The following is a 25286-nucleotide window of genomic DNA, read 5'->3' on the forward strand; positions in this document are numbered from 1 at the left end:
AAGTTAAACAATATTTGATCTTGATTATTATGTAAATAGAGAATTAAACAATTGATGATGTCTGCTCACTCCTTTATCAGTGGAGGTTATTGCCTCGTTGATGGATTCTTTAAACATGCAATAGGCATTTGTAGGCAATCATAACAGTTCCCTCACTTGCTAAATGAGAAAATGTCACAGGAGAAGGTGGTAGCATTTCTATTCATTTGGCCGCTACTACTGCTTCATGGAGGCATTAGTTCATTCATTGAATGTTAGCCATTCAGGAGCAACAAGGTCCCCACTGGTAGCAGACACATTTCAGATTGCCCAGCCTCAGACAAGCTCAAAGTTCCAACACACTTTTGAGTATTGAAACCCGACAGCCATCAGATACCATATTACAGTTTGACAGCTTTTACATTGACAATAAACATCCAAAAGTTGGAAAATTAATGTATTTCCCACCCTTAGGTTTTAGGACTGCTCATTTCCATGCCTTGAATAGGATTTTAAGGGTGAGGGTTTCTTAGACAAAGATCAACAGCAACTGATCTATAGTTGGAAGATGCATTTACCTTGCTCCAAAGGACTGCCTTGCTCCATAATTCCATATTTTAAGTATTTTCTTTCAGAGGGTATCATCAATAGTTTTGATATTTGTGTAGCATAAATTAAACTTAACTAGAACTGACACCCACCATAAAATCTTAGTGGTCCCCGAACCAAGTACTTCATCAAATAAGACTTACAATCTGTATAATTATAATTTAACGCAAGATATGGAAGCTAATTAATGCAAGCCACTCATGTTACAACTAAAACAAAGTTGATAATTATATAAGTGCTGTACTAATTAATTCAAGTTTGGTAGTGGATGATGCTTACAGAGTTATTTGATTTATTAGAAGCAAATGATCTTAACACAGTAGACATTATGGGGACGTTGGTTGAATCCTGCTTAGGACCTTCTATATCTCCTTAATGTTGCCACACAGGTCTTTTCTTCACAATTATCATGGAAATAAGGGCACCATGTAAGGAAGTGGTGTGAGACCTCTCTGATGTAAGACCTAGAACTATTCCTATTTTAACTTATTTATTTACATTTTTATTTAAATGAGTCCCTTCCAACTTCAAATTACAGTCCAAACCAAAGGAGAGAAATCAATCATATTGCCAGTATGGTTGGGAAGTGTTGTATTTGAAATCTGTAATGAATAAAGTTAAAATATCATGTACAATAACATTATATTTTGGTATTAAATGCTTTTATCATTTACAACAAGTTGAAAAATTAACTTATTGAGTTTCATAAATTTACAATCCATTAGTATTTGAAAATTAAAAATAAACCTGTTGTTTGTGTTCTGAGGAAGTAGGAAGTATTGTTTTGGTTTTATAAATATTTTCAAAATTATTAGGGGAATATATTGATTTTGTTTTCAAATGTTATTATGAATTTTCCTAAATTGGTAAGATGAAAGTAATTCAAATTTACTATTCAAACATATGTGTTTTTAGAAAGAAAAAAAATATAATATTGGGTTTTAGAATCTTTTCATTTTAATATGTAGTAAATATGACCCATGCAACTACTTATACTTTCCCACGTTTTAAGCTTGACTAGAGTTAGAAAACATAATCTCAGCCCGCCCAAATATGTGCGCGTTCTCCAATGTTTTTGTAACAAGAATTAGAAAAGCAAATCTGACTTGCAAAAAGAATTGATGAGTGCACCTTCCACAATGTTTGTGAGGCTGTAGTTATCGTAGTAAATTTGAAGCCACAACATAGATACACTTTACTCAATGTTTATTGATTTGGTGTTAGACTATCAATTGTCATCTCACATCAAATTCTGATTCATGTTGTATGCCTGATTCCGAATATGCCACAAAATAAGGCTCTGCTTTTGTGACATATAAATAGATTTAGCAGTGGCAGTGAGGGGCCCTGAAAAGAGCAATGTCTGGGAAAATAGCTCCAGTTGCTCCTACATTGTAACAGCTCTGGGTCGATGCATTATTGAGGTATCTTTTTCAAAACATAAATGAGGGGTTAAGAAGTTTCTTAAAACATCAAGAGAGATGCATGTGTATTGGCAAGACAAAGGCTTTGGTTGACAACACGAGGAACATCATCATTACTAATGTTCTCAAAGTATAAGGTAATGCATGTGGTACCGAATTTCAGGTCAGTGAATTGCTTTCATATCCTTCCATGGTGCAGAAAAGAGGCTGTATTCTCATTGGCTGTCAAAAAGACCAGCTTACCAAACATCCTCAATAGAAGCAAGAGGCTGAATCAAACATTATCTGAGTGCAAAAGTGAAACTGCACCCTTCTGGATTGTTCCGTTGTTCATTTCCCAACAGCAACAAATAAACATTGAGTTTATTATCACCTAACTTGACGGGATTCTTTTTCAAGCAACTTTTCACAGCAGAGTCCAAATTTATAATAGTTTTTAAATGTATCCTGCATGTTTTTGAGTTGTCTATAAAACGTTGGCCAGGTAATGATGTGCTATGCCTATAATGTCACTTTCACTTTCTGTGGTGAGTGAAATCAATCTCCAATAGGACTTCATTCTGTATCCTGCTTGTCATATATCAAATGTTTATGTTGTTTTGATTTAATTTTCATTTTGTAAAAGGCAAGCACCAAAAGCACTAATAAATACATAAAAAAGAGAGATGAAAAAGTTACATTTCTTTAAAAAAAAGTGTATATTATGGTTCTCCTTTCATATATTTTTAACTTTGATAATACAGGTTTTGGTTGTTCTTCAGTGGTGTTTCTTTTTTTAAAGTGTAGTTCTAAAGATTCAGAATGAAGTTTGTTTTCACCTGAAGTCAAATAACATTTTTCTTGTACAATTTCTGCTGATCATTTTACACATTGCAGATTCTACACCATGCCAGGTCACTTCCTCAGCAGCAGAGAGCTTGGAATGCATCGTTCAGTCAAGGAGAGCAGCACACTTGGTCACCAACAATGGCAGAGATTTATGCAAGTACCTTTTTCTAGTTTTCTAGTACAAAAGAAGATTCCTTAATAAATTATTATTGTTTTGTTACAGAAATTTGATTTAGAATGATATATCCTGGAAGGACTATAATGGATTCCTTAACCATTTCTTATCCATCAGCCAGATCATGATTGTTTCAATTATTTCTAACCTTCTCAATATTTAAGTGACTATTTAATTAAAACCAAAGCTCTAACACAATGCCTATTTTTGGGTTGTCACCCAAATTTTATTTTGCTGATTGGTATTGCTGTTTTTTATATTTTGCACACTGGGGCACTAGTGTCCAGCACACAGTGTATGTGCTCTGACCACTAAAACCTGATTTAATTGGTTAATTTCCAACTGGCCCATTTACTTCTCCTACAAGGCCCTAATATTTCGAACAAGAAATCCACCTATTTCCTAGAAATTGAATACTACCTGTGGACTACAAAACATATTTTGTCATCCACTAGGCTGGCAATGAGAATACAGCTACAGGCCAACGTGTATAGTCTGACTGCTTCACCTTTTAAATCTGAGGCCAGATCTGACCAAATAACACATTTTGACAGCAGGAAACCCGAACCATTAAGGACCTGATTATGAGTTTGGCCACCCCAACGGAAGACCACCAAACTTGTGGGAAGGACACCACCACCATAATGGAGGCGTCCCACCGCCCTATTCCAAGTTTTCCACCAGTCTGACCTGGCTGAGTGGCAGAAAGCTCAAAATAGTGCTACGGAACAGTGCTACGAGATAGCACTTGGCTTCAAGGAGCCGATGCTACGAGATAGCACTCGGCTCCCAGGAGCCGAGTGCTATCTCATAGCACAAAGGGGGCTGTCCGCCACCCTCAGAATGCGCACTGTCTGCAAACCTCCCCAGGCCGAAAAATGGTGGCCATGCCCAATTTTATTCCGAATGAATGCCATGCAGTCAATGATAACGATTTAACTGCCCATTCACATTCTTATTTGTTGAGGGCACACAACCAGAAGTGCTGAAACTGTATCTGTTTGCTTTCCATTGGAATTAGATTTGGACAGCAGTGTATACCTCAGGCGTAAATATGGACTGTTTCTCTGTTCTGATTGGAACATGTGACTGGATGCACCCCCTTCCCAGTGATGTAGGAGTCTCTGCGGTTATGTCATTGTGAAAATGCTGCTGGGCAGCTGAATGATGCCTTCCATACGTGCAGTCTGTACGTATCCATACAGTAACAAAATATTCATGATGGCATAGGCAGGCTGGTGAGTTTGAAGCAGTTACGTGCCCACTGCAAGATACCACTTTGTTCTTTTCAGTCTGCAGGGGTAGAAGTGAATCTTTGAAACAGAGAGTTAGTCCAACAATTTGCTTCTGCTTTACAAGAAAAGAACAAGCATTGCAAGGTCGATAGGTCTGGCATAGGCTACTTATTTGTTGGCTTTGCCAGTGCTTGTTTTGTAATGGCCGTTGTAAAACTTCATCATAAAAGTCATTACAAAAATAATCACTGCATGTGCACGTACTTGTACATGCATGGACAACCATCTTAAAATGCTTTTTGTTATAAAGTTTTACAAAATCCAGTGAATTATGCCAGCCTATGTGAATGCACACATGCACGTACATAGAGCAGCCATCTTTGAATGGCTCTTATTAAAGTAAACAATATTAAAAGGTAGATGTGCATGTATTTGCTGCTGTTTTAAATTGTTTTGTTGACAAATAATGAGTTATGCAGCAATATGTATATGATGAGATGTAAGCAGCCCAGTACCTGTGTTGGTCGAGCTGCTAGGCGTTCACAATCTAAAATAAAACAATCACTGAGTAAAAGGCAAAATATTTTTGTTATGAAAAAAATACCCATTGCCACAATAGTAGCTAGCATTGAAGGGGACTCCTTTTAGTGTGAATGTGAACCTAGTACAAAGACAGAATGCCATCACTCACAATATAGTAAGCTAATGGGTGAAGTCTGCTACCCCACTGCCCATGCTGAGGACTGTAGTTGACAGAAATTCCTCCAGATCTTTAACTTCTTTTAGAAGGAAGAGGATTTTCCATAATGCCCCAAATAAATTAATTTCATTTACATTTCCAGATTACTTGGCAGCAAGTAGTCCTATGCGAACACCATGAATTAAGGCACGCCCAGTTTAGTATTGCCAGGTATCCCTGTCATTTATGACAGTCAACTTAAGTATGGGTAGTCTCAGCAGAAGGATAAGGATTACATGGTCATGGGCACTGCTAGTAATATATTGCTCTTAACAAACTGAACACAGGTAAGGGATCAGTAGTTCTATGGTGTAGACATGTCAGGATGTGAATTACCCCCCTCAGTTTAGCTGCACTTGTTTTTATTATGCAGCAAATGCAAGTGGGATGGGATGGGCTTCTTGGATATGCTTGAATAATGTTTCTCAAAAAACAAAAAGATCCTCTTTGGGCAAAATAAAAAAGTGACAAAGTGAACATGCAGAAATGAACAAGCACTGGCAAAGTCAATGGTCTGTTGTTTACCACTAGCATTTTGGCTCTGTCAGTACTGTTTGTATTTTTGTGTCAAGTTTTATGTTAAACATTATTGTTGACGAAACTGCTGCTGCCTCATCAATCTCAAAACAACATTGGCTAAAAGCTAAAATATTTTTGGGCCATGTGGTCCCTGGCACTTTAGAGAACTACTTTCTGTGTTGAGGTGCTCCTTGTGAGAGGGCAAAATGCTGTAACTCACAATAAAGCTAGCCATTTGCTGAAGCTGGCTTACTCACTGGTCCATGCTGTATGTTGTTGAAGGCAAATGTGAATATCACAATAAAAGGCCAATGAATAAGGAAGATTGGCTAAAAGACTCTATAAGTAAATAAATTACACATTTAATTTTAGCAAAATCAAAAGGTCTTGGCTAACACCAGACCTAAAAAAAACATTGAGAAAGCCAATAGGTCTGGTGCTGACCACCAACAATTCGAATTTTGCAATTGTTAATTTGTTCTGTCATTGTTTTTACAAATCTTTATTGTTGAGGAAAATGCCAAGCCTTCATTAATTAAAAAAAATATATGATTAAAGACAGAAATATTTGTTGTCTCAAAAAAGCATACATTACCATATTAGTCCCTGGCACAAAAGGAAACTTATTTGTGTATAGGTGTGCTCATTGTGAAAGGTCAACTTCCCAGAAGTCACAGTGAAGTCAGCCAATGTAGGTTGACCAATTTCCCCATGATGCATGCTGAAGTGGGTGGAAGACAGGTGTGAGTGGAATAACAGACAAAGGGCCTGATTTAGAGTTGGGCAGATGGGCCACTCCGTCACAAACATGATGGATATCCTGTCCGCCCCATAGGATTTCCATACTGGAATCGTGATATGGCGGGCGGGATATCCGTCATGTTTGTGACGGAGTAACCCCATCTATCAAACTCTAAATCAAGCCCAAAGCCTTGCCAAAGTAAAAGTCCTTATAAATAACTTAACTATGTTAAGTACATCATTCTAGGAAAATCAGGTCGAAAATGCAGACCTAAAACAACCAATCAGTCTGGCATTGGCTGCGACCATCTTGCCTTTGTTAATGCTCTTTTGTTATGCTTTTGTAAATCTTTATTACAAATAGGTAGAGAGTTTTGGAACAACAGATAAATAGAAAGGATTTACAGATAGGAAGGGTGCTATAGATAGGGCCTGATTACGACGTTGGCAGACCGAGGACCACCAATACCGTGGTGGCAGTTGGATCGCCCCACTCCATGTGGTCTGACATTATGACCCTGGCAGTTGGACCGCCAGGGGATTGCTGTGCCCACCAGGAACATGGTTCCCGATGGGCTGACTGTTCGCAGAGTTAAGGTTAGCCATGGTGGTACTGAGTTCAGCGCCACCGCACTGATCACAAGTCCAGTTTCCACCAGCCTTTTAATGGCAGGGACCCCGCCGTGAAAAGGCTGGTGGAAACACAGTGCAGAGGGCCACATAGGGGCACCTGTACTGCCCATTCCCATGGCATGGGCAGTCCGGGGGCCCCCACCCAACACCCTTCGAATGCGCACTGTCTGCTACAGCAGACAGTGCGCATTCTGGGGATGCTGGTGGCACTCTGTGGGTGACGGCATTGGCCTCGGCTCCGAGACCAATTCTGCTGCACAGTTGCCACTGGGCTGAGAAGCGGAAATCGCTGATTTTAGATGTGTCCGCCCAGTGGAAACCTCGTAATGGGCCCAGGGGGAGACCACCAGCTCTGCTGAGGTCTCCTCTCCACGGGGCTGGTGGGCCGAAAGTCGGCCCACCACCCTTATAATGAGGCCCATAATGTTGCATAGCTATCTCAGCAGGTGGACAGTGGACAGAGGCATAGACAGAGATTTTTGCATAGATAGATAGCTAGATAGAGAGGGCCAGATAGATAGATAGATAGATAGATAGATAGATAGATAGATAGATAGATAGATAGATAGATAGATAGATAGATAGACAGATAGATTGAAAATGCCCTTTTCACACATACAGTCTCACTTTCAAAGAATCATTTCCTACAAGAAATCCTTCTGGAGAGCCAAATCTGCATGTCAAAACAACAAATGGGCTACACTGTTTCAAGTTTACAAAGAAAAAAATGGGAAGGCATTAGGGGGATTCATAAACAAACTGACTATCAGAGACTCGAAGAGTCAACAAAGCGAACATCAGTATGGTAGCATGAACTATACACAGAACCATATTTTATGGCAAACCTCCACCTACAGATCTGCTAACAGGAGCAGATAACACCAAATGTGACATCAAATAGCCCCAGTTGTAATTCAACCTAACTCTGTATGATCATTAACAAAGCCTCAAAAGGGGGAAATCATGGTTCAAATAGCCTAGCAACTGCACTCTTCAAAATTATGAATTTTGGAATAAAGCTCTAACCCAATTGTTCAACAATTGTTTGGCCACTGGAACTATTCCAGAATCATGGAAAAGAAGTATAGTCCATCCAATGTATAAAAAATGACACCACCAGAGACCCAGTGAATTATAGGCTGATCGCTCTCATAAACATCAAGACAATATTCTTCTCCAACCTTAATTAAAGGGCCTCGAAGCCTGAGCAAATTTAAAATGCCTTGTTCCCTCAAACCAAGCAGACTTCCACTGAGTGTCACAAAAACAAACCTCCTTGTATTATCAGTTATAATTGAGGATTAACTTTCTAAAAAATAGCCTCTCTATGCATACTTCATGGACTTAAAATCTGTATTTGACAAGGTTTTGCAAAGATCCCTATAAACCAAACCGAACTCCTGGGTGTTAGAAATTGGGTTTTTGGTTGGCAGTCAGGTTACCCTCTGTCCAAGCAAGAACCCTCACTCTAGTCAGGGTAAGTCACACACAATCCAAAATTAGCCTGTGGCCACCCTCTGGTAGCTTGGCACGAGCAGTCAGGCTTAACTTAGAAGGCAATGTGTGAAGTATTTGTGGCGTCGCGTCGATCAGTGTCGGTGTGCTGCGTTTTTCTCACCGCGGAATAAGCTGTGCGTCGAAAATTTCGCCGCACAGAGCGTCCAAGTGAAAAAGAGAAGTCGTTTTGGTCCTGAGACTTCAGGGAACAGGAGGCAAGCTCTATCCAAGCCCTTGGAGAGCACTTTTACAGCCAGACAAGAGTTCAGCAAGGCAGCAGGCCAACAGCAAGGCAGCAGTCCTTTGTAGAAAGCAGACAGGTGAGTCCTTTAAGCAGCCAGGCAGTTCTTCTTGGCAGGATGTAGTTTCTGGTTCAGGTTTCTTCTCCAGCAAGTGTCTGATGAGGTAGGGCAGAGGCCCTGTTTTATACCCAAATGTGCCTTTGAAGAGGGGGAGACTTCAAAGAGTGGCTAAGAAGTGCACCAGGTCCCCTTTCAGTTCAATCCTGTCTGCCAGGGTCCCAGTAGGGGGTGTGGCAGTCCTTTGTGTGAGAGCAGGCCCTCCACCCTCCCAGACCAGAAAGACCCATTCAAAATGCAGATGTATGCAAGTGAGGCTGAGTACCCTGTGTTTGGGGTGTGTCTGAGTGAATGCACAAGGAGCTGTCAAGCAAGCCCAGCCAGACGTGGATTGTAAGGCACAGAAAGATTTAAGTGCAAAGAAATGCTCACTTTCTAAAAGTGGCATTTCTAGAATAGTAATATTAAATCCGACTTCACCAGTCAGCAGGATTTTGTATTACCATTCTGGCCATACTAAATATGACCCTCCTGCTCCTTTCAGATCAGCAGCTGCCACTTCAACAGCGTATGAGGGCAGCCCCAATGTTACCCTATGAAGGGAGCAGGCCTCACAGTAGTGCAAAACAAATTTAGGAGTTTTACACTACCAGGACATATAACTACACAGGTGCATGTCCTGCCTTTTACCTACACAGCACCCTGCCCTAGGGGTTACCTAGGGCACACATTAGGGGTGACTTATATGTAGAAAAAGGGGAGTTCTAGGCTTGGCAAGTACTTCTAAATGCCAAGTCGAAGTGGCAGTGAAACTGCACACACAGGCCTTGCAATGGCAGGCCTGAGACAAGGTTAAGGGGGCTACTTAAGTGGGTGGCACAACCAGTGCTGCAGACCCACTAGTAGCATTTAATCTACAGGCCGTAGGCACATATAGTGCACATTACTAGGGACTTATAAGTAAATTAAACAGTCCAATCAGGTATGATCCAAAGTTACCATGCTTAAAAAGGGAGAGAGTTTATGCACTTTAGCACTGGTTAGCAGTGGTAAAGTGCGCAGAGTCTAAAAGCCAGCAAAAATGAGGTCAGAATAAGAGAAGGAGGAAGGCAAAAAGTTTGGGGATGACCCTGTCAAAAAGCCAGATCCAACACTGGGGTATTTGTCCCTCACTCACCCTCCAGCTTCTTTAAAGCAACAACCTGGGTGAGAGTAAAAATAGGTGATGGCAACAGAGCAGATTTGAGCCTGAGATAGATTAAAGCAGGGTTGCATACTGGCTCCCCTCGTATTTGCTTTTCGATTGCCAGCTTAAATGAGACTCTGGAAGCAGCAAACTCAAATCCTCCCACCCCCAACTGATGCTCAAACCCACTGTAAGCTTACAATACACAAACATAGTACATCTCAGTGAGACCTTGACTGGTCTTCAAAAATTAATATCCGCATTCTCAGTATGTACAAAAAAAGAATGGTATGGAAATAAACATTAAAAAAAATAAAAATACTGATCTTTGGCCCCAACTCAAAGCAATTAGTTTGATTTACAGATGATAAACTGGCAATAATAACTATGTATGTCTATTTATTAGTATTTTTTGCCAATTGAAACAACTTCAATAATCGCAAACACAAAAAACATAGGGCCTCATTACGAGACTGGCAGTCCAAGGACCACCAGCCTCACGGTGACGGTCGGACCTCCGAAACTGTGGCAGTACGACCGCCACATTACAACCCTGGTGGGCAAACCTGCTATGGGGACCACAGTCTCCACTGAGAACATGATTCCCGACGAGGTGAGGTGACGGTGGACTGAGTTGTACTCAGCCAGGGCGGTGCTGAGTTCAGTGCCGCCTGACTGATTACAACTCAGCTTTGCGCCAGCCTTCTCATGGTGGGATCCCCTCCATAAGAAGGCTGGAAGAAAGCCAGTGCCGGGGCATGGGCATTTTAGGGCCCGCCTGCCTAGCACCCTTGGAATGCGTACTGTCTGCTTTGCAGATAGTACACATTCCTTAAGGGAGCCAAAGCCAATATCGTAGCACTGTTCCCACCGGTCGACCTGGGGGGAATGAGTAATACAATGTTCCTGTCTATCAGCCTGGCGGGAACATTGAAATACACTTTGGGGATGCCACCACTATGGCGGTGACATCATCCCCGCGACATTGGTGGTCCAGTGGTGGGACCGCCAATTTCATAATTAGGCTCTAAGGGCCAGATGTACAAAGCAGTTTTCAAGTCGCAAACGGCTAATCGGCCCATTTGTGACTTGAAAAATGCTATTTGGGATGTACAAAGCCCAAACTGTGTTTCGGTAACTTGTTACCGAATCGCAGTTTGGGTTTGCAATTCGGTATTAGGAAGAGCGTGACAAGGGCTTCCCTTCCTAATTCCGAATCCAGATAGTATGCATGATTGTTTTGTGACCGCGAATGTGGTTGCAAAATAATCGCAGTTAGCACCAGTTTTAAACTGGTGCTAACCCATTCGCAAACCGGAAGGGGTCCCCATGGGACCCTTTCCCCTTTGTGAATATTCATGAGGTAGGTCATTTGCAACCACAGCTTCCCAGAACATGTAGAAGGACTGGGTTCACCTGTCCAATCTAATCCAGGTGCTGCTTTTATGCTGTTTGGTAACATAAACAGCAAGGGAACAACATCTGGATTGGCTCAGCAGACGCGGTACGCCTCTAGTGCTGCAGAGGCAGCTCGGGTGGGAGCTGGCCCAGGTTCACAGAACGTAGCCAAACGATGCATGGCTTGATTTTGAAGCCATGCAGTGATTGGCCATTTCTGTCCCTTGCTGTTTCCCCTCTGTATGCCCTGCGCCTCTCTAAGGGAGTGGAAAAGAGAGTTGACTCACACATACACGCAGTCTTGCAGTTAATGTAGATGGCTGAACGTATTGTCTTGATTTCCGAAAGCAGTACTCAAAGTCGAAATAAAATGAGGTAAAAAAATATGAGTTCCCGTTCAGGGGGAGATCAATTACAAAAAGTAAATGTGTGTGTAAGTTGTGAAGTGTGTGATATTATGTTGTTGCAATTGTAATTGTTTTCGTACCAGGATTTGCTTTTTATCTGAAAATCTAAGATGTTATATCAATGTTAGATTTGCCCTGCGCTGCTGTTGCCATGGCTGATGTTTGGGTCTGTTTCATGAATTTTATTTCTCGCACACTTTGTTATCAGCAGGGCAGTATGATGTCAGCTGCATGAAAATCTAAAATTTAATTTCAACATTGAATCTACCTAGCGCTGGTAGGCCTGTGAGCATGTGCCTGAGTCAGTCACCCATGATTCGAGGCTATTCACAGGCAAATACACAAAGGGAGAGTGTCCTCAGACACTGGGGGCAAATCCACTCCATCGATCTGTGCCTCGTCGATTCCTACACCTCCAGCCCATCTCGGGAAAAGGTATGACTTCATTTAGGCAGTGGATTGTCTTGCAGAAAGTAAATCTCGGTTAGAGTCTCTATGATTGGCCAGGAGGTCAGCAGATCAATTAAAAGACCATCCTGTCGGAATTATAGGCTACTCTATGCTGCAGGATCCGGACTACTCCATGACTACATTATAGCCAATCAGAGAGTTCGCTAAATTGCACTGCATGTGCTCATTCCCGATAACGTTGCCTCGGAGCAGGCTGCAAGTCTGAAAACCGTGGCTACTCGTCCGGTGTCGCAGATAATTCGAAATGATCCTAGGGCTGGGAGTTGCCCCTGCCATTGAGCCTGGCATCCATGTTGCATGCTAAAAGCGTCCATGTTGCATCAGAACTCTGTAGCAGTGTCAACTTTGCAATGCGACTTCCAATGACAGAAATATCATTCAAGCGAAATAGGCCCTTTCACCTGTTTATCACATGCATTTCATTACTCGGTGCCGTTACCAATTTTACTTAAGTAGATGATCATCAGATGTAGGCAATAAATTAACGTGCACACGAGTGTTTTTTTATGGCTGCGGTTTAATTGAATGTGTAAATATATCGAAGAGGATGGCCCGGCTCTCACAGCGGACACAGATCACTTTATGTAATCCCACGCCATATTCAGAGTTTAGCCTGAGTGTAAGATTTGTGAGAGAAGCCCACCAACCAAAGCAGATACATCGTATTCAATGCCATAGTTCATTTTTAATATTAGGCAACAACTTGATTAAAGAGATGCATTCCTTCCCACTAGGACTATGTGGAATCGCCTTACAAATTGTGCAGCGACTAGAGTTCTTATAGATACGTTTCTCTCCCATCACAATATTCCAACTATGTGCATGCAAAAGAGCAGAGTCATTGCGAGGACCAATCAGAGCCTCGTGCCTGGAAGCAAACAGTTGCCCCATAAGCCACACTGCAATCTCAGTGCATTAGAATGCAACTTATTAAAAAGCTGACCTCACCTTACTGGAAGAGTAATGTTGCAGGCTTTCAAGTCTACTTGTTCACAATTGCTTTATAAAACATCTTGCTTTTTCAAATGTGTTTTAGAGTGCGCCATTTGCCACTCTCTTTTTTCAAACTTTACTCAGGGTAAGTCCCCACCCCACAGCCCCCTTAGGACAGTGAGGCTCGCTCGCCTCGGCTGCTCGTAAAATGACCCACTATTTACGCCCTATCTCTTTCAAATGCCACCAGCTGCCACTAGACCTTACCACTGTGATACCTTTTAAATCCTGAGTTTGTGCTTTTCCAGACCAAACACTTAAAATATACTTCCTATTAGTTTACAAGACATTTGATTCCTACACCTAGTGCTTCTCAGGGTAAGTGCCCTTCCATTTCAGGTGCTTTGCAGTAGTTTCAAGATCTTACAGCTTCTCATTGCTCAAATGGGTATAATTTCTGACATTTAGGTATTTCCATGGATGTAATTGCTTTGTTTTGCCCGCAAGTGTCACTTTAAGTTTCACACATTTGATCATTGAGCGTCACTCAAAAGTACACTGAAACCATGAAAATGTCACACACGGGCACTCAGAAAATTTGGCAGCTGTGAATCGAACTATCTCAGATCTGCACAAAAAATTGGGCCCGCAGAGGAAATGATTTCAACAAGTCAAGGGCGAGAGGGAGAGACCTTTTAACTGCTGATGTATCCTGGTGTGCCAGATACAACTGTGGAGCCCGTTAAAACCTTATCTAATTCTACGCCACATGAACTCCCATCCAGTGGTCGGCGGGGCATCCTTTCCCCCCGAGTACCCTTTGAGAATGTTTTTGTTTTACCCCTTACTTCTTGATTGAGGAACGAGTGATCAATAATTCACCGCAGAGGAATCATGAGTTCCTCTCTGTTAATATTTCACTTCGAGGGCAGGCAGTGTTCAGGAAATGGGTTTGCGTCCGTATTGCTGCACGTATTTTACTCCTAATCAAAGAATTCGGTTTTAAGGTAATTAATCTTGTATTGCCAGTGTTAGACCTGACAGCCTTAGGGTAGTCACCCCTAACTTTTTGCCTGCCTCCCTCCATTTTTTGGACACTGTTTTTGCTGGTTTATAGACTCTGCGCACTTTACCACTGCTAACCAGTGCTAAAGTGCATATGCTCTCTCCCTTAAAACATGGTAACCTGGAATCATACCTGATTGGACTATTAAAATACTTATAAGTCCCTAGTAAGGTGCACTTTATGTGCATAGGGCTGGTAAATTAAAAGCTACTAGTGGGCCTGCAGCACTGGTTGTGCCACCCACTTAAGTAGCCCCTTTTTCCTTGTCTCAGGCCTGCCATTGCAAGGCCTGTGTGTGCAGTTTCACTGCCACCTCAACTTGGCATTTAAAAGTACTTGCCAAGCCTAGAACTCCCCTTTTTCTACATATAAGTCACCCCTAAGGTGTGCCCTAGGTAACCCCTAGGGCAGGGTGCTGTGTAGGTAAAAGGCAGGACATGTACCTGTGTAGTTATATGTCCTGGTAGTGTAAAACCCCTAAATTCGTTTTCACACTACTGAGAGTCCTGCTCCCTTCATAGGCTAACATTAGGGCTGCCCTCATACACTGTTGAAGTGGCAGCTGCTGATCTGAAAGGAGCAGGGAGGTCATATTTAGTATGGCCAGAATGGTAATACAAAGTCCTACTGACTGGTGAAGTCGGATTTAATATTACTATTCTAGAAATGCCACTTTTAGAAAGTGAGCATTTCTTTGCACTTAAATCCTTCTGTGCCTTACAATCCACTTCTGGCTGGGCTTGGTTGACAGCTCCTTGTGCATTCACTCAGACACACCCCAAACACAGGGTACTCAGCCTCACTTGCATACATCTGCATTTTGAATGGGTCTTCCTGGGCTGGGAGGGTGGAGGGCCTGCTCTCACACAAAGGACTGCCACACCCCCTACTGGGACCCTGGCAGACAGGAGTAAACTGAAAGGGGACCTGGTGCACTTCTTAGCCACTCTTTGAAGTCTCCCCCACTTCAAAGGCACATTTGGGTATAAAACAGGGCCTCTGCCCTACCTCATCAGACACTTGCTGGAGAAGAAACCTGAACCAGAAACTACATCCTGCCAAGAAGAACTGCCTGGCTGCTCAAAGGACTCACCTGTCTGCTTTCTACAAAGGACTGCTGCCTTGCTGTTGCCCTGCTGTCTTGCTGAACTCTTGTCTGGCTGTGAAAGTGCTCTCCAAGGGCTTGGATAGAGCTTGCCTCCTGTTCCTTGAAGTCTCAGGACCAAAAAGACTTCTTCCTTTCACTTGGACGCTCCGTGCGCCGAAAATTTCGACGCACAGCTTGTTCCGCGGCGAGAAAAACGCCGCACACCGACGCTGATTGACGCGACGCCCTCGGGACGATCGAGACTTCGACGCACAACCTCGCAAGGACAAAGCCGCCCGACTTTCCAGGAGAAATCGACGCGACGCCTACCGTGAGCGCGAAACTTTGACGCACGGCCTCGCAAGGACAACGCCGCCCGACTTCCAAGGAGAAATCGACGCGACGCCTGCCGTGAGACCAAAATTTAGACGCACGGCCTCGCAAGGACAACGCCGCCCGACTTCCCAGGAGAAATCGACGCGACGCCTACCGTGAGATCGAAACTTCGACGCGCAGCCCCGCAGAACGACGCGCAGCCGGAAAACAAGCAGGAGAATCCACGCACAGACCCGGGACATCTGGTAATCCCCGCGACCCACAAAAAGAGACTGTCTGCGCGCCGGAAAACGACGCCCGACTTCCCCGCGTGGAAAAGAACGACGCAAGTCTGTGTGTGCTGAGGAGAAATCGACGCACACACCCCTTTTTCCGCGCATCTCTTCTCCTGTGGCCCTCTGAGGAGATTTCCCACCAGAAACCAGGTACTCTGTGCTTGAAAGACACTTTATTGCTTTTTAAAGACTTAAGACACTTTATATCACTTCCCTGTGATATTTCTACAATTTTCCATTGCAACTTTATTCTTTTTAACATACAATTATCCGGATAAATATTATATATTTTTCTAAACACTGTGTGGTGTATTTTTGTGGTGCTATATGGTGGTATTGTATGATTTATTGCACAAATACTTTACACATTGCCTTCTAAGTTAAGCCTGACTGCTCGTGCCAAGCTACCAGAGGGTGGGCACAGGATAATCTTGGATAGTGTGTGACTTACCCTGACTAGAGTGAGGGCTTTTGCTTGGACAGAGGGTAACCTGACTGCCAACCAGAAACCCCATTTCTAACAGCCAGATGTTCCTTTAAACAGTATTTCGAAAATAGACCTGCTTTCCAGTAGATTAAGTGTGGCTGCAGCCATTGCAGGTTTCAGGAAACATGATTTTGAAGCGAATAAGACTGAGTTTCTTTTTTGTGTGCAGTTTACGGACTCGGTTACGCCTGGTCTCCAGCATTCCTGGATATCTCAGTTGGAGACACAGTCACATGGCAGTGGGAACCCCAGCCTTCCGTTGTGGGGCTGAGTTATCGCGTGTACTCTGTGTCCAGCCCCGGAAGCACTGTATATGATGGGGAAGGATTTCAAAGTTCAGGCGCCAGACAAGAATCAGGTAAGCGGTGACTTTTATGAAACGTGAAATTGCATTTACGCTAAAGGCGGAGTGAAACGAGAAAGTACCTCTTTTTATGGAGATTGTCAAATGATTTTTCTAGTTTACTGGCAAATTTGAAATGTAAGAAGAAATTCCCAGTGTTGTCGAGTATAACATAATTGCAAAGCAAAATATTTATCCAGTGTTGCTGGGGGGCGACGAGGGGCTGAACTCAGCACCCACCTGGGACTGAGGGAAGCATGCAATGATTGTAAAAAGGAAGTATGGGCGCATTACCTCCTAATACTCTTCATGGTTACAATTGTTAGTGGATAAAGTGAACCAAAGAAAATCCACTGGGGCGTCCTACCACTTCATAAGAGAGAACTTGGGTCTCAACCAAATAAATAAAACCAGACGCGATGCCTATGCACATGATCAATGCAGCCCTGCCAAGTGCCACGCATTGCGGGTTAGGTTAACACATGTTAATGCCTATTCCTGCATCACCGCACTGGCATTAAATGTCACGCATTAGTGCCGTTACTTGGTCAAGGCATTGCGGCTCTTGTGTCTGTGCCGCATACTGATGCAACAGTGAATAGCTCCTGGGTTAAAGAGGGGAGTGTGGTTGTCATAGGTACACAGTCATTTCTGCTTGGGCGAGGCCCTCACATCAGGTGCTGATCCTCGGCTGAAATTAGACTGCACGGAGCATTGTTGTTAATGCTTGGGTATTTCATACCAGTGGTCCAGACAGAGTGGTAATCGCGCTGTTCCAATACTGGCACCCGATCTGCTGGATGGCACAAAATGGACCAGTACGGGGGTATCGAGGCTTATGGGGGATCAGCCAGGGGCGTAGCTTGGCCAGTATGACCGAAGGGAGCTCTAGAATTCCCGAAAATTACACTGGCACATGACGTTAAAATACTCTAGAATTCCCGAAAATTACACTGGCACATGACGTTAAAATACACTACAGACAAGCAAGGCGCACAAGAGGGGCTCAAGAGGCAGTGTAAAGGGGGAGGAATGCAGATTGGTAAGTGCAATAAGTGAGAGAAAGCTCATTATTTTGTGAAAGAGCCAACATTTTTAAAGTATTTCCAAGCAGAGCGAGGGAGGCAGTGTGTGTCCGTTTTTGCCTGTGTGTTTAAAAATTCCTGGTGAAATGCGACAGACACCTCACCATTCCCGACTGAAAGCACCTGCACCCAACTATTTACGATAAAATACACTGCCCTACACCCCCCCTTCACCGAGGCTACTACCCTTGACTCAGCCCTCTGCCTGGTTAAACGAGTTCTCCAAAGGTGGACGAGACGCTATAAAATAAACCTGGAGTCTAATCTTTATTATCATGAAGCACTCTTCTGTACCTCAGCATGGTTCGCGCTGTTTAAACTGCTGACAAACAAACATGCAATCACTGCACGTTTATTTTTCAGCAGTTTAAATAGCGCAAACCTTACATAGGGAAAGGGATGAGTGCTTCATGAAGAATACACACTGCATTACTAACGGATCCTGTATTCGCTAGGAAGTGTCCTTTTTCCCTGTGCAATGATCGCGGTATTTAAACTGCTGAAAAAATAAATGTGTAATACATTATGTGGCAGTTGTGAAACGCTGCTTTGACCCTGGGCAAGTTTCACGCTATATAAAACTGCCAACAAATGTGGATTTTGCCTGTCACCCATGGCTTATTTCAAACACCAATGACATGAAAAACAAAGGCACAGATTTATTCTTTATGCTGCAAAACTGCGCAAACGCAGTTTTGCAGCAAAAAGTATAGCGCTGGCTTGCACCATTCCACAGTGCCATCTGGACACCATATTAAAGGAATGGTGCAAGCCAGTGCTAAACATGGGCTAGCATCTTAAAAAAAGACACTAGCCGGGTGGGGGTGGCGGTAGGGAAGGAGGGGATTTTGCTTCAAAAAATGGCACTAGCCTGGTTAGAGGCAAAAAAAAATGCCTCTAACCAGACTAGCGCCATTTCCTGGTGCACAACCACCAAGTCATGCCCACCACCCCAATGGCCAGTGCAGGGGACAAGTGTCCCCTGGGCATGGCCATTGCACCCTGTGCCATGCAAGGGGCCCCAAGTTAGGGCCCCCGATGGCCCAACAAAAAAAAATACAAAATACTTACCCTACTTACTTGGGATGGGGTCCCCCATCCTCCGGTGTCCCTCTGGTAGGGGGTTCCTGGGGCTTGGGGAGGGCACCTGTGGACCAATTCCACGGTGTTTAACCATGGAAATGGGTCCACAGGTCTCCTAACGCCTGGTCTGACCCAGATGTTAAATAATGGTGCAAAGCAAGCTTTGGATAATTATTTAGCCCCTCCTTCTGCCCGTTCGTCATTTTAGCACCGCAGGGATAAATATGGGGCTATGGGGATAGCACCATTTTTTAGATGGGAACGCCTCCCTTGCATCTCATTGACGCAAGGTAAGTGCACAAATCCCAAAAATTGTGCAAACTCCTATATTTTGACATTGGACGTGGCTAATGTCAAAATATAAATATGGAATTAGGTTTGCGCTGAATTTGCACTAAAAAAATGATGCAAATTCGGTGCAAATGAAGTATAAATATGAGCCAAATTACTAAACTTTGATGTGAGAAAGTGACTCGCATCTACTGGTTGATTTGCACAATTAGTAACTAGGAAAACAGGGATAATTCCTGGCTTTCTTGCTTGTCCAAATTATGAAATCCAAGGCAAATTATTTAACTGAGACTCTTTTTTGTTCATTACCATGTATGGGAACATTTTCAAGTATGTAATGAGTCCAGGATGTGTTGTGCAAAATACTCTCTTGTGTTTTATCTAATAGCAGATAATGGGCCAATGACTTCTATTTTCACAGGTTTTGTAACATTTTCATGACCTTTTAAAGCATTTTGTTGTTCAAAAAGAGGGTAATTTCCGATCTTCACTAGTGACGTATGCATGTCTTTCCCTAATGAAATCAAGTGAATTTTAAAAGGCAAGCCTATGAACCAGCCAAACTGATGGGCGTGGTTAAAAGCCCACAGAGAGAATACAACAGGGGCCAAAGCGCTTGTGCGTGTTCGACCCTAAAAACCAAACCGAAGTGTGTGGTTAAAAGCCCACAGAGAGATTACAACAGGGGCCAAATCGCTTGCACGTGCTAGACCCTAAAAAGGGAGTATTACACGAGGAACTGTGTGTTCCACTCTAAAATCTGCATTCATCAGAATATGCACGACATTTCTGCCCCAGTAAATTTCATGAGGTTTAACATTTAAATAGGGATAATCATGTAAGGGTGTAGGTGATGTCACATAGTATATAATCATGATCCCTGTGCAAAAAGGAGTAGACGCAAGGATTAGAATTTACCACAGGCTCAGAATCGTGGCATTAGATTTCTAGACCATGATTGCAGCTGGGTTATTTCTAACTGTTGTGCATATACATTCAAGTAATTAGCAGGTGAAATAGAGTCAGCACCCCTCATGACATACTGATAGTGCTAAACTCGTAATAGGCAGTGAAAATTACACTTGATAAATACCGAATCCCAGAATCAGGTTTTATTGACTGTGATAATCATCCCCATCACCTCTGTGGCACCCCCTATTCAGGGCCGTTCGCTTGCCTTACACAGAGGAGCGTATATGCAGCAAGTAGGTACATCCTTCATAGACATAGAAGAAACACAATATCACTAATTCAAGCCTTCTGCACGCAAATGTCATTTTCATGTCGATAAGTGCTCAATTTTAAACTCACAATGATTTTCAGGTTCCTATTCATACCGGTTCACATCCCCTGGTGTGTACTACTACAGCAGCGGCAGCGCAAGTAATTCCAACAGCTTTTCTCTACAAGGGAGAGTCACGGTGCTGCCGGTGCCTGAAAGAAAAGCTCAGCTGCACGTTCGTGTTGGAGGACAGGAGGCGCTATATAATCCAGGTAATCATGACTTCAGAAGGTCCAGTTATCCCATTCCCAATTGCAAGTTTGTTTGCTAAAATAGCATCTTAATTATATCATTAGGTTAGGAACGAGCTGCCTTGTTCATCGATCCCTGCTTGATAGTTTCTGTCTCCAGAAAGAATTATAACAATTAGGGCCGTGTTCTTAGCATAACATTTTAGCTGCAGCGCATTACGAGCGTTAATATCATCAGTATACGACATATCACCGATGGTTAGACGCACTGCAGGTACTTCCTTCAGTCATCTTAATTTCACAAGTTCACATGCATGGAATAATGCCACCAGCCTGTGCCGGCTTTTGTGTGTCACATGCATGCATCCCAGGGCAGGCACATTTATTTACCAAGACTTGTTTTTTAAACGCTTTACAGTTTTATTAATGCCTCGCTGTAAATAGATTAAAACCATACTACTAAATATGCTTTCTCTTAGTTTAGTGATTTTGAAAGGCAGGGATTATATTTAAATAAAACAATAAACACATACTCCAGATCTAATAAGGTCAGAGTGTGGGTCAGTGATGGAAGCACCTGGTTAGGAGAGAAATGGATAACACTGCTCATGAATAGTAATGAGAGATGCGTAGCTACTGGGGGAAATAAAAGGAGATATTTTGATTTAAAAACTTTAGATCTTTGAAAGACTGAGTAGTTTAAATGCCACCTCTGTATTTGGTAAATTTGCTAGCGGTAAGACTGTCTAATGTAAAAGAGGAAAAATCATGTTTTGTGGTAAAATTGACCGCACCGGGTTCTCTCTGGCAGAAATAACCTACTGACATTCCACATTTCAGAAAGATAAACTTTCTGAAAATGGCAACATTTAAGGCCCAAAATAAGGTCAGCTTTGTACTACTCTTAACAGGTTTGAACTTCATAACGTACCCAGGTACCACAGTGCTGGATGTGTGTAGTCACTAGGCTTAATGACGCGACGTTCAGGCACACGCTAGCATCAAGATGCGTCTTGTAAAACACGTGCGCTCTTACTTACACTTCATGCTTCAAGTCTAGGGTAATCATACAGCGTTTAATCCTGGGTATTTTATCCTCCTCAGCTCCTGCCCCAGCTCACAGACAACCATCAGCAGAAGATTGCAGGGCCCAAGAACCTGAATGCAGTCAGCTCCCGAATGGAACTTCAAGTGAAAATACCATCTTTTTTGAGTTTTCAAATTGCTATTCTGCTTCCATCACTGGCATCACGCCATCCAGTGGCACGCTCTTAGATCCAATAACAATCACAGGAAGTGGCTTCAGCAATATTTCCTGTGCCAATGAGGTAAGCAGCATCCGAAGACACCCAGCTCTTCTTCAATTTTAAGCTAGAACTTCTTTACCTGAAAACATTTATCGAAGGACAGAATTTTTAGGGTGCTGTCGTTTATTTTAAAGATATGTGGGACTTTGAAGATGACAGTTCATTCGACTGAATGTTTTGCTACAAGAGCAGAAATAGGAAGAACATTACACTTTTTGTGGAATTACATAAACAAATCTGGAGGTTCCATTAAATCTAGAAGTAACCAAACTAGACATTGCTAAATTGTTCTTGGCAGAGGTTCCTCTTGAATCGAGAAGTGATCTGATTTTCAGGGGTTTTGGGTCCTCTTCTTATACTCCCTTCTGCCTTTGAAGTAGGCCTACTTCAAAGAGAAGTCTCTGTTGTTTTCAAGATCCTGCCTTGCCCAGGCCAGGCCCCAGACACACACCAGGGGGTTGGAGACTGTATTGTGTGAGGGCAGGCACAGCCCTTTCAGGTGTAAGTGACCACTCCTTCCCTCGCTCCCAGCACAGATGGCTCATCAGGATATGCAGGCTACACCCAGCTCCCTTTGTGTCACTCTCTAGAGAGAGGTGCAAACAGCCCAACTGTCAAACTGACCCAGACAGGGAATCCACAAACAAGCAGAGTCACAGAATGGTTTAAGCAAGAAAAATGCCTACTTTCTCAAAGTGGCATTTTCAAACACACAATCTAAAATACAACTTCACTAAAAGATGTTTTTATAAATTGTGAGCTTAAAGACCCTAAACTCCATATTTCTATTCCCTCCCAAAGGGGATTTGCACTTTAATAATATTTAAAGGCAGCCCCCATGTTAACCTATGAGAGAGATAGGCCTTGCAACAGTGAAAAGCAAATTTGGCAGTATTTCACTATTAAGGCATGTACAACACATAAGTACATGTCCCACCTTTTATACACACTGCACCATGCCAATGGGGCTACCTAGTGCCTACTTTGGGGGTGCCTTACATGTATAAAAAGAAATGGTTTAGGCCTGGCAAGTGGGTACCCTTGCCAAGTCGAATTGGCAGTTTAAAACTGCACACACAGACACTGCTGTGGTAGATCTGAGCCATGTTTACAGGGCTACTAATATTGGTGGCACAACCAGCGCTGCAGGCCCACTAGTAGCATTTGATGTACAGGCCTCTGGCAACTCTAGTGCACTGTACTAGGGACTTACTAGTAAATCAAAAATGGCAATCATGGAAAGCCAATTAAACATAAAATTTAGATAGGAGCACTTGCACTTTAGCACTGGTTAGCGGTGGTAAAGTGCCCAGAGTATCAAAAAACAACAAAAACAGAGTCCAGCACACATCAACAACCTGAGGAAACAGAGGCAAAAGTTAGGGAAGACCACGCCAAGGATGACAAGTCTAACAGGTAGGAATCATCAACAACATATTCCTGAAAAAATGCTTGGTATATGTTTAACATAAAATTCATAACTGATTGTACTTGAAGTTGGTCCCCTACACAGATTGTCTTGCAAGTAAATTTTACAGTAAAGTGACTCTGTAATAAATAGTTACCCTATAGAATATGTATACTTTCCAGTACATGTGACTATCATACCTTTCTTTTCTGAATATTCCCCTCCAAAGAGATTTCAAAATAGTAGTTCATTATAATGGTGAATAAGTAAAAAATGTACAGTTAAATTTATAAACTCTCTCTTAGCGTGATATAATTTCGCTCTAATGCATGTTTTGCTTTAGGTGAAAATCGGAAGCTATCCATGTTTGGTATTCTCAAGCAGTGAATATGAACTGACATGCACTGTGGATCCACAGAACACAATGAACATTGGAGTAGCAGAAATGGTCTCCTTAAATGTCCAGAACCTTGGCGCAGCCATCAGCACATTGGCTAGGGAGTTTGATCGCCGTTTCGTCCTCCTCCCCCACATAGACTCTGTGACCCCGAGTATTGGGTCACTCACAGGGAAGACCAGACTAACCATCCACGGTTCAGGGTTTGCAGCTCAACAGAGTGGGATAATTGTTGCAATGTCCGGATATCCATGTGCCATTGTTTCTGTGAATTACACAGACATTGAATGTGACAGCCCAGAAGCCTATGTCGAACGAAGCTTGGATCTAAAGGTTGTCATAAATGGTATCCCTGCTAAATGCAAAGGGTCGTGCACCTTTTCATACTCCACAAATGTCACATCAAGAATATCTAGTGTCGTGCCCACCATCTTGCAAAATGTATCTACTGAACTTGTGATTGAAGGGGAAGGATTTGGGTCCAGAGTTGAAGACATCCTTGTATACATTGGAGATGAGGAAATTGAGGCAACAGACATCACTGAAAACAACATTACTTGCCTTGTAGCTCCGCTTCCTGCTGGAGTCTACACTCTCACAGTTGTGGTGTTGAGCAAAGGCCTAGCTACAGGTAGGCTCACCCTATCCAGTCCTGCGGCGGCTTCACTCTCACCCCACTCTGGAAGCATCAAAGGTGGCACCCCGTTGTTAATCACAGGAAATGGATTTGCCACAAACAGGACTAGAGTGACCATTGATGGTAATTTGTGTGAAATTTTGTCTGTCACTCCTGGCGAATTGCACTGCATCACACCAGCACACTACGAGGGAGCTGCAAGTGTACAGATACTTGTTAATTCAGTTCAGTACCCTCCGCTGAGTTTCACATATGCAGCAAGCCATACTCCACACATCACATCTATTTTTCCTACAACAGGTGTGTATATCCTTTAATACTTTATTTGTGTTAATTGTCCCATGAGTATGATCATCTTTAACTTCTATTAACTTCTATTTTACCTTTCACTATACTCTGGTTTCTACATTCTTGATTTGTATCAATTTCACGCAATGATATTAAAAGAAGTCATATAATGAAACATACACAGAGATACTAAAGAAAGCATCTGATGCCCTCTTTGAGTTGTCCCTGTTACATTTTAGGTGCTTGCTATTTGCCTTGTGTTACATTACTGTGTCTTGTTTTACGATGCGGTCAACCTCCACGTCGCACAGCCATATAGTTTTACATATGGTAATAAAATATTACTTTATGTAACGAAAACGCTGGAAAACCTAGAACCCTAGAAAAAAAAAAACTAACTTTATAGTTAAGTGTGACAAAATGATCTGTTTTTGTTTAAAAATAACCTTAGAATTTCTCTGAAAAAACAAAGGTTACAGTAACATAATAGGTGAACATTTCAGTGACAACATTAATGTTTTGAACTAAAATAATCACAGAAATTTACCAGTTGTAGTTAGTAGAACTAACTATAATTTGGGCTCCGCCATGCACTGCTAATGACCTCAAATGTTACCTCGTTTATAACATGTTCTATGTCATCATTTATG

At 42.6% G+C, this 25286-nt stretch overlaps 1 protein-coding gene across 2 annotated transcripts in view; it reads left to right on the forward strand.

Moving 5' to 3' along the window:
* Positions 1 to 25286, forward strand: part of LOC138282757 (fibrocystin-L-like) — a 735329-nt gene that overhangs the window by 387129 nt on the left and 322914 nt on the right. For both annotated transcript variants that reach the window (XM_069220628.1, XM_069220629.1), the window contains exons 36-40: positions 2889 to 2993; positions 16494 to 16682; positions 20450 to 20620; positions 21704 to 21927; positions 23658 to 24648. In XM_069220628.1, coding sequence (XP_069076729.1) covers positions 2889 to 2993; positions 16494 to 16682; positions 20450 to 20620; positions 21704 to 21927; positions 23658 to 24648 — 1680 coding nt within the window. The remainder of the gene's footprint in view (positions 1 to 2888; positions 2994 to 16493; positions 16683 to 20449; positions 20621 to 21703; positions 21928 to 23657; positions 24649 to 25286) is intronic.

Source organism: Pleurodeles waltl, chromosome 2_2 (genome assembly GCF_031143425.1).
Source record: "Pleurodeles waltl isolate 20211129_DDA chromosome 2_2, aPleWal1.hap1.20221129, whole genome shotgun sequence".
NCBI classification, from domain to species: domain Eukaryota; kingdom Metazoa; phylum Chordata; class Amphibia; order Caudata; family Salamandridae; genus Pleurodeles; species Pleurodeles waltl.